This window comes from Hakea prostrata, chromosome 2 (genome assembly GCF_041222555.1).
Source record: "Hakea prostrata isolate BN-2017 chromosome 2, UWA_Hpros_2, whole genome shotgun sequence".
NCBI lineage: Eukaryota > Viridiplantae > Streptophyta > Magnoliopsida > Proteales > Proteaceae > Hakea > Hakea prostrata.
This window is the reverse complement of record NC_142601.1, coordinates 49,097,517-49,110,841: the sequence shown is the minus strand read 5'-3', so window position 1 is coordinate 49,110,841 and position 13,325 is coordinate 49,097,517. Positions and strand designations below refer to the sequence as shown.

Below are 13,325 nucleotides of genomic sequence, written 5' to 3'. Positions count from 1 at the left end.
AATTAAAAATAAGTTTTTAAAGAAATGGAAGAAGGCCAATGGTCCAGATAATCATGAGATTAATGGTCTTATGTCTTATATTTCATGGTATAACTTATTGGTAACTTTTCCAACTAAGGTTTGTTTCAACTTTTTTCCATGTCAAGCACCATAGGCTTGTTTTAAGTCTTTCAATGTTGTAATAAACTCATTTTACATTAAAAAAATAAAAATGAGAGACACTCTAATTAGGGAAGGAAGAGGACACTACAAGAAATCTAAAGCTTCTCGGATGTGATGGACACCAGATTTTCATAAATGCTTTATTGGAGCTGTCAATTGCCTCAGCAAAAATAATGGTAAGTTTCAGTTGCAGTTCCCTACTGGATATATGAAGTTTGATATATTTCTAATATAAATTGCAATAAGAGGAGATGTCTGAATACCAAAAATAAATAAATCAATAAGAGGAGATGTCTAGATATTCATAAACAAGTTTGATCTTCTTACTTCCAATCGCCAAAACTTCATGATTTAACTAACTTTGCTTTGGAATATCAAATTCAAATTGAGTAAAGAAGGTATTTGTTTTTCTCGGTGGAAATAAAGAAGATATTTGCTGGTTAGAGGACAAGTGGACATTTAAGTGATCTAAATGGAACTTTGACTTTTAACTGGGGAAAAAAAAGATTTCGTTCAAATGCCTTTTCTTATGGCTCTGTTATTTGCACAAATAACACAGAGCGACGTGCATTTGCATGTATGAATTTTTACTAGTATATATATACAAGTATTAAGAATACATAGTCCCAAAATCAAGCCCACATATTCACATCATTCTCATATAACAATTCATGAAATTTTAAATATAAACAAATATAAAATAACATTACCTTTCGTTCGCACAAAGTTACACACAATTTATAAGAGATTAGAAGATTTAAATAACTCATCATTCATAAAATATATGGTTAAGTATATCTTTCAATCACCTTTCAAGCTTATATCAATATCGAAATCCCAAAGAAATCCACAAAAAAGAGAGTGCAATGACCTAAAATAACCCTAAAACAGAAGAAATTAAATTAGCAATAATCAGGGATCATCCGAAATCAAAAGGGGGGTAAGACGCACACTTGAACAGGGGATACTAGGTTTGAGCCATACAGGGCCGGTCGACCACCCAATATAGGGTTCCAGCTAGGAATATTGATTTTGTCCCCAATTCGAAATGAACTTGTAATGGGACTTTGGAGTTTTCAATTTGACAGTATTAGGGTCCCCAAATTACCTTTCAAATACCCCAATTGGTTTCCAAACGAAAACCCCCAAATTAGGCTCTTAGTGTCTACCCGCAGGCGTATCTGAGAGGTCTGAATCGGTTTTAAATGCAAAATATCACATGAACCAACTCTCACAAAAGTTGAAAAGCATTAATGGGACAATAGGAAGCATTATGTAACCCAACATAATAACCACCACAACAATGCAAAGATTTCATCATAATTGCATTCAAAAGAGAGGTTGTGAAAGGGTTTTTGAGTCTCCTCACCTTATAGCGGGATTTCCTTTCTTTCTCGCACTTCGGCACCACCCAAAGAGCTTTCAAATCACGAGACCTCCTTCTCTCCCACGTTCTCAGCCTCCCTCTTGCATAAACAATGTGTTTGTGGGGTTAGAAAAAACATAAAATATGGTTTTAAACCCGAAATTTTGAATATGCCCTAAAACTGGGCAGGGGCAGTTGATTCAGTCGGTCAACTGCCTTCAACCATCCGGCCCTATATCTTCTTCATGAGAAAGCCGATAACGACGGGCTTCAAAGGGTAAAATGGTCCTTTCAAGGGCTGATCATTACTATAATTTACCTGGAATTTTGAGTCCTCTAGCATTGGTTTTTGGACATGACAAAACCTCATTTTATGCCTTCTAAACAGACTTTCTCTCTTCTTTTGAAATCCATTAGAGTGATCAAATCATCATTGTGGTCTTCCACCTCCAACAGTTAGATTTTCAAATACCCGAACTCAACTTGTATGGTCCAGAGTTGTCGTTTACTTGCACTTCGGGCTAGCGATCCTGAAACCAATGGGTTAAAGGGTACCGTGTGCTTTTTTGAAATAAATAGCAACCCTGATGTTAAAAATGCCTCCTACAAATTCTATAATTTAAAGTATGGAAAAAGATTGTCCTCGGGTGAGTTGACATCTTTAATGTTAACATCATCCAATAGCCAGACCTCAAGCTACATTCATGAAGCATGCTTAGAAATTTATGTTTTATGTTGAACTATAAGGAATCAGTAATTCAGAAGGGGGGGGGGGTAGGAAATTGTGGTTGCTTAATACTATATGCAATACCATTTCAAGCGTATCACTACTATTGAAAAAGATATCTCCATACTGAACTTGAACTTCTTGGTTGTTACATCAAAATCAAGATATTCAATCAGCCAAGAATCTTCACATTTCAATTATATTGTAATTTTTTTATTCCACGTGTTTGTAAGAGGTTGTAAGTCAATTACCCAACAAGAATTTATGCATTCAAGATCTACATCATGAACTTACTTCACATTTCAATTCTTCATCTAGCGAATCCATATGACTGCAAAAAACTATTGCCCAATCGCACTTATAGACAATTAAGGAAAGAAAGGCTTGAAAGGAGGTCTTTGGTATATGCAAAGTATTATGTAAAGGTCCAGTGTCTTTTGACAAATTCTTCGTTTGTGGTGTGAGAAATCTCTATTGACAACATATCTTGGGTATTAGTATGCCTTTTATGTCCCCCCCCCCCCCCCCCCCACCCACACACACAAAAATACCTATCCCAAAAGAATGGTTAGGAGTCCCTTAGGGATGCTACTCAATCCTTCTCCCTACCCTTCTATACCATGGGGGACTTCAATGAAATGCTATCCTACTCTAATAAGATGGGTGCTCCTTTTCGACCATCTCCAACCATACCTTCACGCCTTTCCCTAATTGAGGGATTCTCTCTGCTTATGATTTTTTATCCTAAGAAAATCTTCACCTATTTGAATTAGCTTCTTTTGCTGCTACTAACCAATCTTCTTTACTAGCCTCTTCTACCCATCCCCCTCTCATACAATGGTGTTAGCATTTTGATGCTACATGTTGTACTTTCCCTAGGGGTTTTTCATTCAAATAAATGTCTTTTGGCACCAAAGAAAAAAAACCCTTCACCTGGAGCAACAAGCAAAATATATCGTATTTGGTAAAGGAAAAGTTGGACAAAGCTTGTCCAACTTTTGCAAACCATGAATGGTTTTATAGTAATCCTTCACCCTCTCTATTCGTTTTACTTGCTATTGGTTCTAACCATAATCTAGTCTTACTCCTCACTTCCCCACCCTCGATATCCTTCAAGCTCTTCCGTTATCAAAAGGCTTCTAAACACTTCAACTCATCATCCACAGAATCTTAGAGGAAAGAAAAACACTCGAATAACAAAGAGAATCATGTAGGAAGAGAGTGTGATTGAACCTCCAAAAGATTCGAAGACCAAGCGGGATCCAAACCTTCTCCACGATTCGAGAGTTCTTCACCACCAACCACGTGTACTTTGTCTCCCAACCATCCACGACAACCTCCACGAATAAAACAATACAAAATTAGGTCGTGGATGACTATTTATAGAGGGTCGGGGGCAAAACAGGGTTTAAAACCCACAAAAGGAATGACCTATTGCTTGGGGCAGTTGGTTGGGTCAATCACTGCCTTAAGTAACTACCCCCTAGTATTTTTCAGTACTTGAGTGCTTTGCTCAACCGGTTGATCCCCGACACCAATCTAACATGAACCAACACTTGGGGGGGGGGTCCTTGCCTTGATCTCAGACATCTTCAAACTCAACTTGTCTCAAGCTAGAGATCCACCTTCCTTGTCCATCAAGGTTTCCTTTGGATCTCCATTGGGTTCCCAGTATGGCAAGTTCTTCATCGGTAGAATCCGAATCCATAGGCTTATGGTATGGATCATGGGCTTCAATTTGAATAGCCCAGCTTCTTCAGGCTAGAAGTGCGGGTACTTGGACCTGCAATATGGATCCCGAGTTAGAATTACCGGGGTTATTACATGTCAAACCTTGTAGACTAAGATGAGGGCTCTTACCTAGATTTGAGGACCTTCCAACGTCGTTTTTTGAGAGTGAAAAATCCACCTACCGAGTCCATCAGAGTTCGAACTAGATCTCCTTCCAAAAGGCTTCAAAGTGACCAAATCACCATCTTGACCATCTATGCTAATGGATTCCAGTCCCAATTCAATGGTCTCATTCCAGACGGTACACAATTGTCTCCTACTAGAATTGCGGGTTCTCATACCTGCACATAAGGTTTCGAATTAGGATCCTAGGGGATTTCACCACCCATCTTGACTTCCAAATATCAATATTTTCACCATGTTACACATTCCATATTAGGTGTTTGGATGGTATGTTCTTCCTTGCCACAATACCTTGCCACGCCTAGGAATCACCTTTCTTAGTTGTAGCTTCTAGGAAATCTAAATGGGGATAGTGCATCGCTTTGAGAAAAAAAGGTCCAGAGAGATTGAGTCCATTCCGACAGCCCTGTAGCCGCTTTGGTTAGCAATGTTGTACTTTGTAGGGAGACTCCTTATATCCCAAACCCCCTTTAGCACTGGGCTTGCACATCTTTCCTACGATATCCAATGGGTCTTGCTTCTGTCACCACATTGACTCCAATAAAAATTTGTGAAGACCCTACTAATTGTTTATGTATAGATTTTGGGATCTTAATCTAGGAACAAGTATATTGTGGTCAGGTGAAAATCATTTATCTAAGTAGGGTGTCCTTCCTTGCGTGGGATAGCAATTGGACCTTCCACCCTTCTAGATTCTCTACTACTTGGTCCAATACCTCCTTAAAGCCTAGCTTCTTAGAAATACAAGTTTTAGATGGAAGCCCCAAGTATCTTGTACGACCCTTAGCATAGGACACCTTCAAAATCCTGGAGAACTACCTCCTTAATTTCATACGTGTGTTAGGGCTAAAAAACATATTGGACTTCTTCAGATTGATAGCTTACCCACTTCCCTTACAGTATAAGTCAAGACATGCCTTCAAACTACACATAGCATCTAATTGCATCTTAGAGAAAAGCAAAAAAATCATCAGCAAATAGGAGATGTGATAACATAAGAGTTTTGGTCTTAACTGTTAGTTCTTCTAATCAATTTCTTGTCTTCCACCATCCTCATAATAGAGCTCAATCCCTAGGCACATAAAATAAATAGAGCTGGGGATAGGGGATCCCTTGGCGGATACCCCTGATGGTTGGATATGTTTGCTAATGTTACCATTCAACAAAAGCTGGTAACATACATATGTGATGCTGATCATCACCAATGATGCCCACCTCTGAGCAAATCCAAGCCTTAACAATATAGCCTCTACTTAGGTCCATTCAACTCTGTCATATGCCTTTTTCATATCCAGTTTTAAGTCTAATGATTTTTTCCTTCCCCTTATTCTTTTGTGTAGTATAGTGAAAAGCTTCATGGGCTAGGAAGACGTTATCAGACATCACTACCCTCAGGGGGATGAATGCTGACTGAAATGGGGATAGAATTTGATCACGAAATGTCTACAACCAATTAGTAAATATCTTAAAAATTAACTTGACAAGCACACCCCTCAAACTAATCAGCTTGTACTTTTCAACCAATTTAGGGCATTTGGTTTTTTGTATCAGGTAGATATAATAAATATTTAATTCTTCATTTAGCTAACCCGAATGAAAAATCTCAACCACAAATTCAACAACATCAGTATGTATTGAGTCCTATAGTTTTTGAAAAGAATACTAGAGGTAGGCCGTCTGGTCCAGGTGCCTTTAAGGGTCCGAGGTTGAAAAGAGCCACTTTGATCTCATCTTGGGTAGGTATGGCAAGCAGGGTGCCATTCATTTGGTTTAAGACTACCGGTTGGATTGTCTGGAGGATTTGTTGCAATGCTTCTCATCAATTGATTTGGATTTAAAAGCAACACTAAAGTGATCATGAGTAATTTCTTCAATTTCAACCTGATTAGAGGTCCAGACACCTTCCCTATTCTTGAGACGCAAGATTTTATTGGCTTCTTGTTGTTGTACATAGTGTGCACGCGATAAGATACACAATATTGGAATCACCCCTTTCAACCATTCATTCCTAGACTTTGCAGCCAAAGTTCCTCCTCCCTTTTGAGTTATTCATCGAGTTTCTCCAATAAAATATGAACTTCCTCTTTTGGGTAACTGCCATCATTCTTAAGTTGTAAGGCCTCTGACTTTTTTTTTTCTTCATTTTATTGATCTTAGTCTGAATATGCCCAAAAGTCTTGGAATTTCACTTCTTAAAAGCTATCACTTTATTTATTGCATTCGGTAGACTATTTGATATGAGACTAAGGAACCCACACATTGCTTAAGCCATGCTTGATGAGCAATGTCTATGCATTGTGAATGACGAAATCAAGTATTCTCAAATCTAGATGGTCTCTTACCTTTGCATGCACTTACCTCCAACAGTATCTAGCAAAATTTGATTGTGATTAGATTCGATGCTAGGTTGAACAAGAAGCACAACATTAGGATACCACCTTCTCCATGAGTGTGTAGCTACAACCCTATCTAATCGCACTCTAATGTTGGCCCATCCACATTGTCGATTAGTCAAAGTGAGGGCAGGTCCTTTACATCCCAAATCAATAAGTCTAATAGTTAATCATCTCTAAGAAAGGATTCACAATCCCAAGTTATCTCGTTCCTTCCTTTTTTTCCTTCCAGGTGAGGTGTGCATTAAAATTATTCAAAAGTAACGATGGTTCCAATTTACTGTCAGCAATGTATTAACTCTGTTGGCAAACAAGATGCTGTTTGTGCCTCAATGGGTCCCCCATATACAAAGGTAGCAAAGAAAGTCCTCCTTCATAACAAAAATCTTCACAGCAATAAGTCGATCATTACCATTGATAACCTGGACTGATAAATGTTTATGCCACAGCAGAGATAAACCGCCCTTCTTTCCTTTTGGATTGACTTGAAAGGCTGCATGCATGTGTAGGGATTTCATCACATTACTCATCTTCCTCTTCTCCATACGTGTTTCCATTAAAACTATTAGACCGGGCTTCTGAGATGATAAAATATTCTTTAGAGCTCTATACGTGGAAGGGCGCCCAAATCCTTGCATGTTCTAGCTGAGGACACTTATTGTTGCTTGCCTGGCATATCCCTGGATACCATGGCGGAGCTTCGGATTAAAAAAGAGAGTTGATTTTCGTGTGATGGAGAGGAGGGGGAAGAAGAAGGATCATTAGAATTGGGGTTTTGCCTGGAGTGTTTGGCCTTTGGGTTAGGAGGTTTAGGGAGCTGTGTGATGGCTTGTGGTATTGGGCCTAAGCCATACCCAAGGTGAGCTGCGGGGTATCAATTATGATTGATTTTTTATTTGTTTGGTAATAAGCATTCATTCATGAGAAAGACTACCGAGAAGAACAACTTATAGGTAGGAAATCTACTAGTCAGGGAGAGGGATGGAGCTTGCCGGTCGGAAATCTACCTTATGAATGCATGCTTACAGGAGGAAATCTTGAAAAAGTTGCCGGAGAAGAACAACTTATAGGTAGGAAATCTACTAGTCATATGCAGCTTTGAAAAAGTTCCCAACCTTGAAAAAACTCAGCAAGGGAAGGGAAGGAGCTTGCCGGAGTCATGAATCCTGCTGAACTTCCATACCAAGCTACATGAGAGTATTTGCAACCTAGAAATATATGACCCATCGTTTCTAACTCCCCACAATGAGCGCAATTTGGATCTAAAGGAACACGACGCCTTGTAAGGAGTCACCTATAGCTAGAGCACCTGCACAACATCACTACCATCTCAGGCCCAGTTTGACAGGACCAAATAGTCTTCCACATTGATTTTGGGATAGACACTGCACCGCTTCTTCTAGACGTAGATTGTGTTGTTACTAGTTTATCTTCTTGTAATTTTGACAGAAGATGGTAACAACTTTCAACAGAGAAAATACCATCACACTCCGCACACCAACGCAACTAATCCTTTGAAGTAAAAATACTTAGATTTATACTGACAATTATATTGACATCAGAGGGAATAATATGTTGCCGCATAACATCTTCATGCCAAGCATGTCTTTCCTGATCAATAAACTCCTCCACAGAAAAATTAAAGGAGATGAAAGAATTGAAGTGGCTGACTCCATGCCTCTGTCCTTAGGCAGCCAATTATCCTCCTAGGGATTTATATGATTCCCTCTCCCCACAGACCATCTTACGCCCAAGGATAAAGCTTCCTTTCCCCAGAGTATGCTACGCCAACCCCAACTTGCATTCCGGCTACTAGTATCCTTGCGAAAATTTGTTTGAAAAAAAAAAATTGCTTTTAGAAAAGTAGAGAGAAGAGAGGTTGGATTAGACCAGATCCTATAAGCCATTTTGCAGAGGAGTGATTGATTATGAAACTTAGAATCTCGAAAATCCACTCCTCCTTTTTGTTTTGATTTGCATATCTTATTCTAGCTAAGTGTGTCAATCGATACAATTTTAATAATGCGGTATCGTACCAACTTTGAATACTGAAAATCAGAACGGTATTGTTCCGAATTTACACGGTATAATACAGTTTCAGTATTTGCAAGAACGGTTCAATATTAATCAGTGCAAAAAATGGTTTAAATACGATATCTAGTGTGGTATAATTTTGATATGAATGAACACATGCCACTTTGTTATTAGTTCATTAAGATCCTAATGAAATTGTAATCAAATAATTGATAAAATCTTATATTAACAGAGACAAAACAAGTAGATCTAAGAAGATGAGTGAATGACGAAACGAAAAACTGAAACAAAGAATTAGGGATAGTGTAAATGTAAAGTATTTTAATTATAAAATTACATTTATATCCCTTAATTCGCTACGTATCGAGGTATGAGTACCTGAAATCGGAATTGTACCGGAGAAATTCAGTTTCGGTATATACCGTACCGAAATTTGAAAGGTGCAGTATAGTGCAATTTTAGGCGGTGCGGTTCGCAATTGACATCCTTAACATCCCAGCCGAGCCAACGTATTTTCCCTTGATTCTCTGAATTTCAGGTCCATATTGCAAAAACTGTAACTCTGATTCAAAGTTCAAACCGTGAAACCGCGGTCTAATAGGTCGAACCTATCCTCTGCCAGAAGAGTCCGGAGCTACTGCCGGCTCTCACCGTCACAAAGCAGAAGTCAGAAGTTCCTTATTTGACGACAGAAATGAACTCTAGAGCGTCTCGCTGAGCGAGCCTCTGTGTCATTATACTTATAAACGCTCCGACATGAAACTTTGATCCGATGTCACCAAAGCCCTAGCCATGAATTCTTCTAATCTCTTTCTTGATTCTTATAAATCTTTCTCGGAGCATTTTCCTCAAACTCCTTGTCCTTCGTCCTTCGTCCTACTCTCTCAAGGATCTTCTCTCCCTCCCGTTCCTGTGGATTTCCCTCAATCCAAGCTCATCCCAAGGACACGGTTCATCGTCGATGGATTCCGTCATTCCGGTGATTATTCTGTTTCCTACTTCCTCTCGCACTTCCATTCTGATCATTACACCGGTTTAAATTCAAGCTGGTCAAGAGGCGTTATTTTCTGCTCAGAAACCACAGCTCGTCTTCTTGTTGAATCTTTAAAAGTATCTAATTCGTTTGTCGTCTCGTTACGGCTCCGTGAAACAGTTCTTATCGACGGGTGTGAAGTGACACTCATCGATGCTAATCACTGCCCTGGTGCGGTTCAGTTCTTGTTCCGGATACCGGGACCACAGGCTAAAGAGGAGAGGTATGTACATACTGGAGATTTCCGGTATTCTAGTTCGATGAAGGAAGAGCCTTTGCTTAGTAGATACATTGGAGCGGATGCCATTTTCTTGGATACTACATATTGCAATCCAAAATTTGTTTTTCCGCCGCAGCATGATTCGGTTGATTATATAGTTGAGGCAATTGAAAGAATTAGACTCGAAAACAAAGGCTTATTGAAGTCTGTTTTATTTCTGATAGCTACTTATGTTGTTGGGAAAGAGAAAATTCTTGTTGAGATCGCACGAAGATGTAACTGCGTGATACATGTGGACAGTAGGAAAATGGCAGTTCTGTGTGTGTTAGGGTTTGGAGAATCTGGGATTTTCACAGAGGATGATTCGGCTACAGATGTCCATGTGGTTGGCTGGAATATCTTGGGTGAGACTTGGCCCTATTTTCGACCCAATTTTACTAGAATGAAGGAGATAATGACTGAGAAGGGTTACCTGAAGGCTGTCGGATTTGTCCCGACAGGGTGGATGTATGAAGCAAAACGAGATGGGTTTGCAGTTAAGACCAAGGATTCCTTTGAAATCCATTTGGTGCCATACAGTGAACATTCAAGCTACGATGAATTGAGAGAGTACGTGAGGTTCTTGCGACCAAAACGCGTTATTCCAACAGTAGGTTCGGATATTGAGAATCTTGATAGCAAACATGTTGTTGAAATGCGGAAGCATTTTGCTGGATTGGTTGATGAGACCGCAAATAAACAAGAATTTTTGATGAGCTTCCACCGGAGGTCCCGGACCAGGAACGAAGATGGTGAAGTTGCCATCAGCACTCACTCTGAAAGGGGAGTAGGCAAAGATGATGATGGCTTGGGTTCATCCCCTTCTCCTCAAGCCCCTGTTTCACGGGATCCAAATGGGACAACTGATAATGATACGGATTACACGATTCAAGAGCTTCGTGAGTGTTTGCCTACCTGGATTACCCGGGATCAGATGTTAGCACTACTTGGTCGCTCTGGTGGTAACATTGTGGACGCAGTTTCTGAGTTTTATGAACATGAAACAGATTTCCGTGAACAAGTAGTTGCTTGTAGCAAGTCTGCTGCCACTCAGGCAAGCTTAGCAAATAATTCTATCTCACTTCCTGAATCAGAATCTAACAGAGCCTCTGTTCATGCAAGTAAAACGAGCACTCTAAGCTCAACAAGTAATTCTAAAGTATTATCTAAATTGGAAACTAATAAGGATACCCATCTTAGAAGTAAGGCGAGCAGTTTAGTTCAAGAAAAGAAGTCACCAAATATGAAGCATTCAATCAAGAGTACCATCTCTCCCAAGAAAAGGGCTAAGAGTTCTTTGAAAAAGCCAAACAAAAAATCAAAGATTGGTTCAACCGTGGAATCTTCTGCCTCTAGGTCAAGACAAACAACAATTACAAAGTTTTTCAGTAAACTTGAAACTGATTCTTTGCAAGCTGCTAGGATTTGTAGTACTGTAGATGATCAGTGCCCTGCTAGCACAAACTTGTTGCCAGTTGGTGTTATTGAATCACAAAAAGATTTGATAGATCAGTTTCTTCAGCTAATAAATGGCAGTTTGTCAAGAAGCAATGCTGCTTCTCTCCTGGAAAAGGCTAAAGGAGATGTTAATGTGGCTCTAGATATATATTACAGTGGTTCTAGTGGTGACCTTCAAGCTGATATTCATTTGGTTCAAACCCAATACTGCAATAGTACTCACTCTGCTGGGAAGGAAGCTGAATCATCTGAGGAAACAAAAATTCCTCCAAGCTTGTTTATGCAGGGGCTTTCAACTGGGGACAAAACTGCGTCTTTTGTGTGTTTACCTTTAGAAAAATATTCCCCTGTTGAGCATGGTTTGTATCCTCTTATTCATTTGAAAAATTCCTGATGGACTGGAAAAGTCTGTAATCTTGCTTTCCTGATGGCTATTTGCAGCATGCTGGAGTAGTGGACAGTCTGCACCATATTTGCATCTTGCACGAACTTTTGATTTGGTTGAAGGAGAAAAAGGCAAGATAAAAGCTATTGGTATTCTGTGCAACATGTTCAGAAGGTTTGATTTGGCTTTCATTTTCCTGGTTTTGTTTGTTTAGTTTTCTTTGATATTAAATTGTAGGGTAAATCGACTTGAGTTGTACTAATGTATTTCATGCTGATTGTTTGCTTGTGATGCCTCTTGTCACATAGCTTGCTTGCTTTATCACCGAAAGACGTGCTTCCTGCCATCTATCTGTGCACCAATAAGATTGCGCCCGACTATGAAAAAATGGTTAGTTCAAACAATCTTAACCTGTAAAAATTGAATTGCTTGCTCGTCCATTTTTTACATAATAATATTTTCTTTGTACTGTAAAAGAAGTTTTTATTCCATCGTGTGAGGATCACTCTACTTTTCGTGTAGTTCTTCATATCTTAATGCAGTGGGAGAAGGAAAGGTGTATCAAAATGATTTGACTAATTGAGTCTTGACCAATTGCATTGTGACCTAAGAGTTTCAACTTCTCACTGTTCACATTATACATCCTTCTTTTAGCTTGTAGCTTGCAGTCAGAGCTCCACATAAGTCCTTTTTATTGACCCAGTGTGTGATGGAAATGTGGCCAAATCTGGCATACAAGGTTATATTGGGATAACACTTAAAAATTGGTCCTTAAATTGTCTGAATAAATAAGATTACCTAAGGTTTATTGAGAAAAAAAAATGCATAGGGCTTTTGGATTAGCAAAGTTACCCTTCTTTTGATCTGAAGACGAGGCCAAAATAGCTAGACTAATAAGTGATGATGAATGCCCAATTCTGAAGCTTTTCTCATCCCAAATTATCAATGACAAAATCGATTTGAACAGTACAATAATCAATATTCTCATTCTATTGGAGGGAATATTTACCAATCTCTTTAACGGCTAAGCCAAAACTAGGGGCTTCAAGATCCTTATTTTGTTGGCAAAGATCCCCACTCTTAGCTTTGCAATTTGTTTGTTTTATCTTCTGTATGTGCATCTGTCATGTCTCTTTCACATTAGTTCATTGATAACTACAGAAATAATGAAGCTAAGTGTATCTTGTCAAACTTGAAGGTAGGAGAGATAGAATTAGGGACAAATTCTATTTAAAAAACCTTAGAAAGAGAACCAGTAACGTTGAATTGCTATTTTAAATCCGTGTGATCAAGGTCTATTGAGCTAAAAACAGTGAAAAGAGGACCTATACCCAATATGAGAAATTCAAATGTGAAGCCGAATAAAGGGTCAGTTTGTTTTTGGTTTCTACAATTTGTATCTTGGACCAAACTGAATAACTAAATCTTAACTGATGACGTTCTTCAACTGTGGATGTGTTGTAGTTGTCTCTAATATGTTGTTCCACCAAGATTTGTACTTGATTGGGAGGGAAAACTGAAATTTTCTTTTGGTGTAGTAATTCCTGTGTTCAAACTACTGAAACCGGCTAAGCGGGTTGAAATTTTGACCTTA

General features: G+C 39.0%; 1 protein-coding gene across 1 annotated transcript in view; it reads left to right on the top strand.

The window, feature by feature from the left end:
• Positions 1-9,151: 9,151 nt before the first annotated feature.
• LIG6 (DNA LIGASE 6) overlaps positions 9,152-13,325 on the top strand; it is a 108,145-nt gene continuing 103,971 nt past the window's right edge. Inside the window, exons 1-3 of the mRNA XM_089144843.1 lie at positions 9,152-11,705; positions 11,788-11,905; positions 12,040-12,121. Of these exons, the coding sequence (XP_089000969.1) occupies positions 9,389-11,705; positions 11,788-11,905; positions 12,040-12,121 (2,517 nt within the window). The 5' untranslated portion in view covers positions 9,152-9,388. The remainder of the gene's footprint in view (positions 11,706-11,787; positions 11,906-12,039; positions 12,122-13,325) is intronic.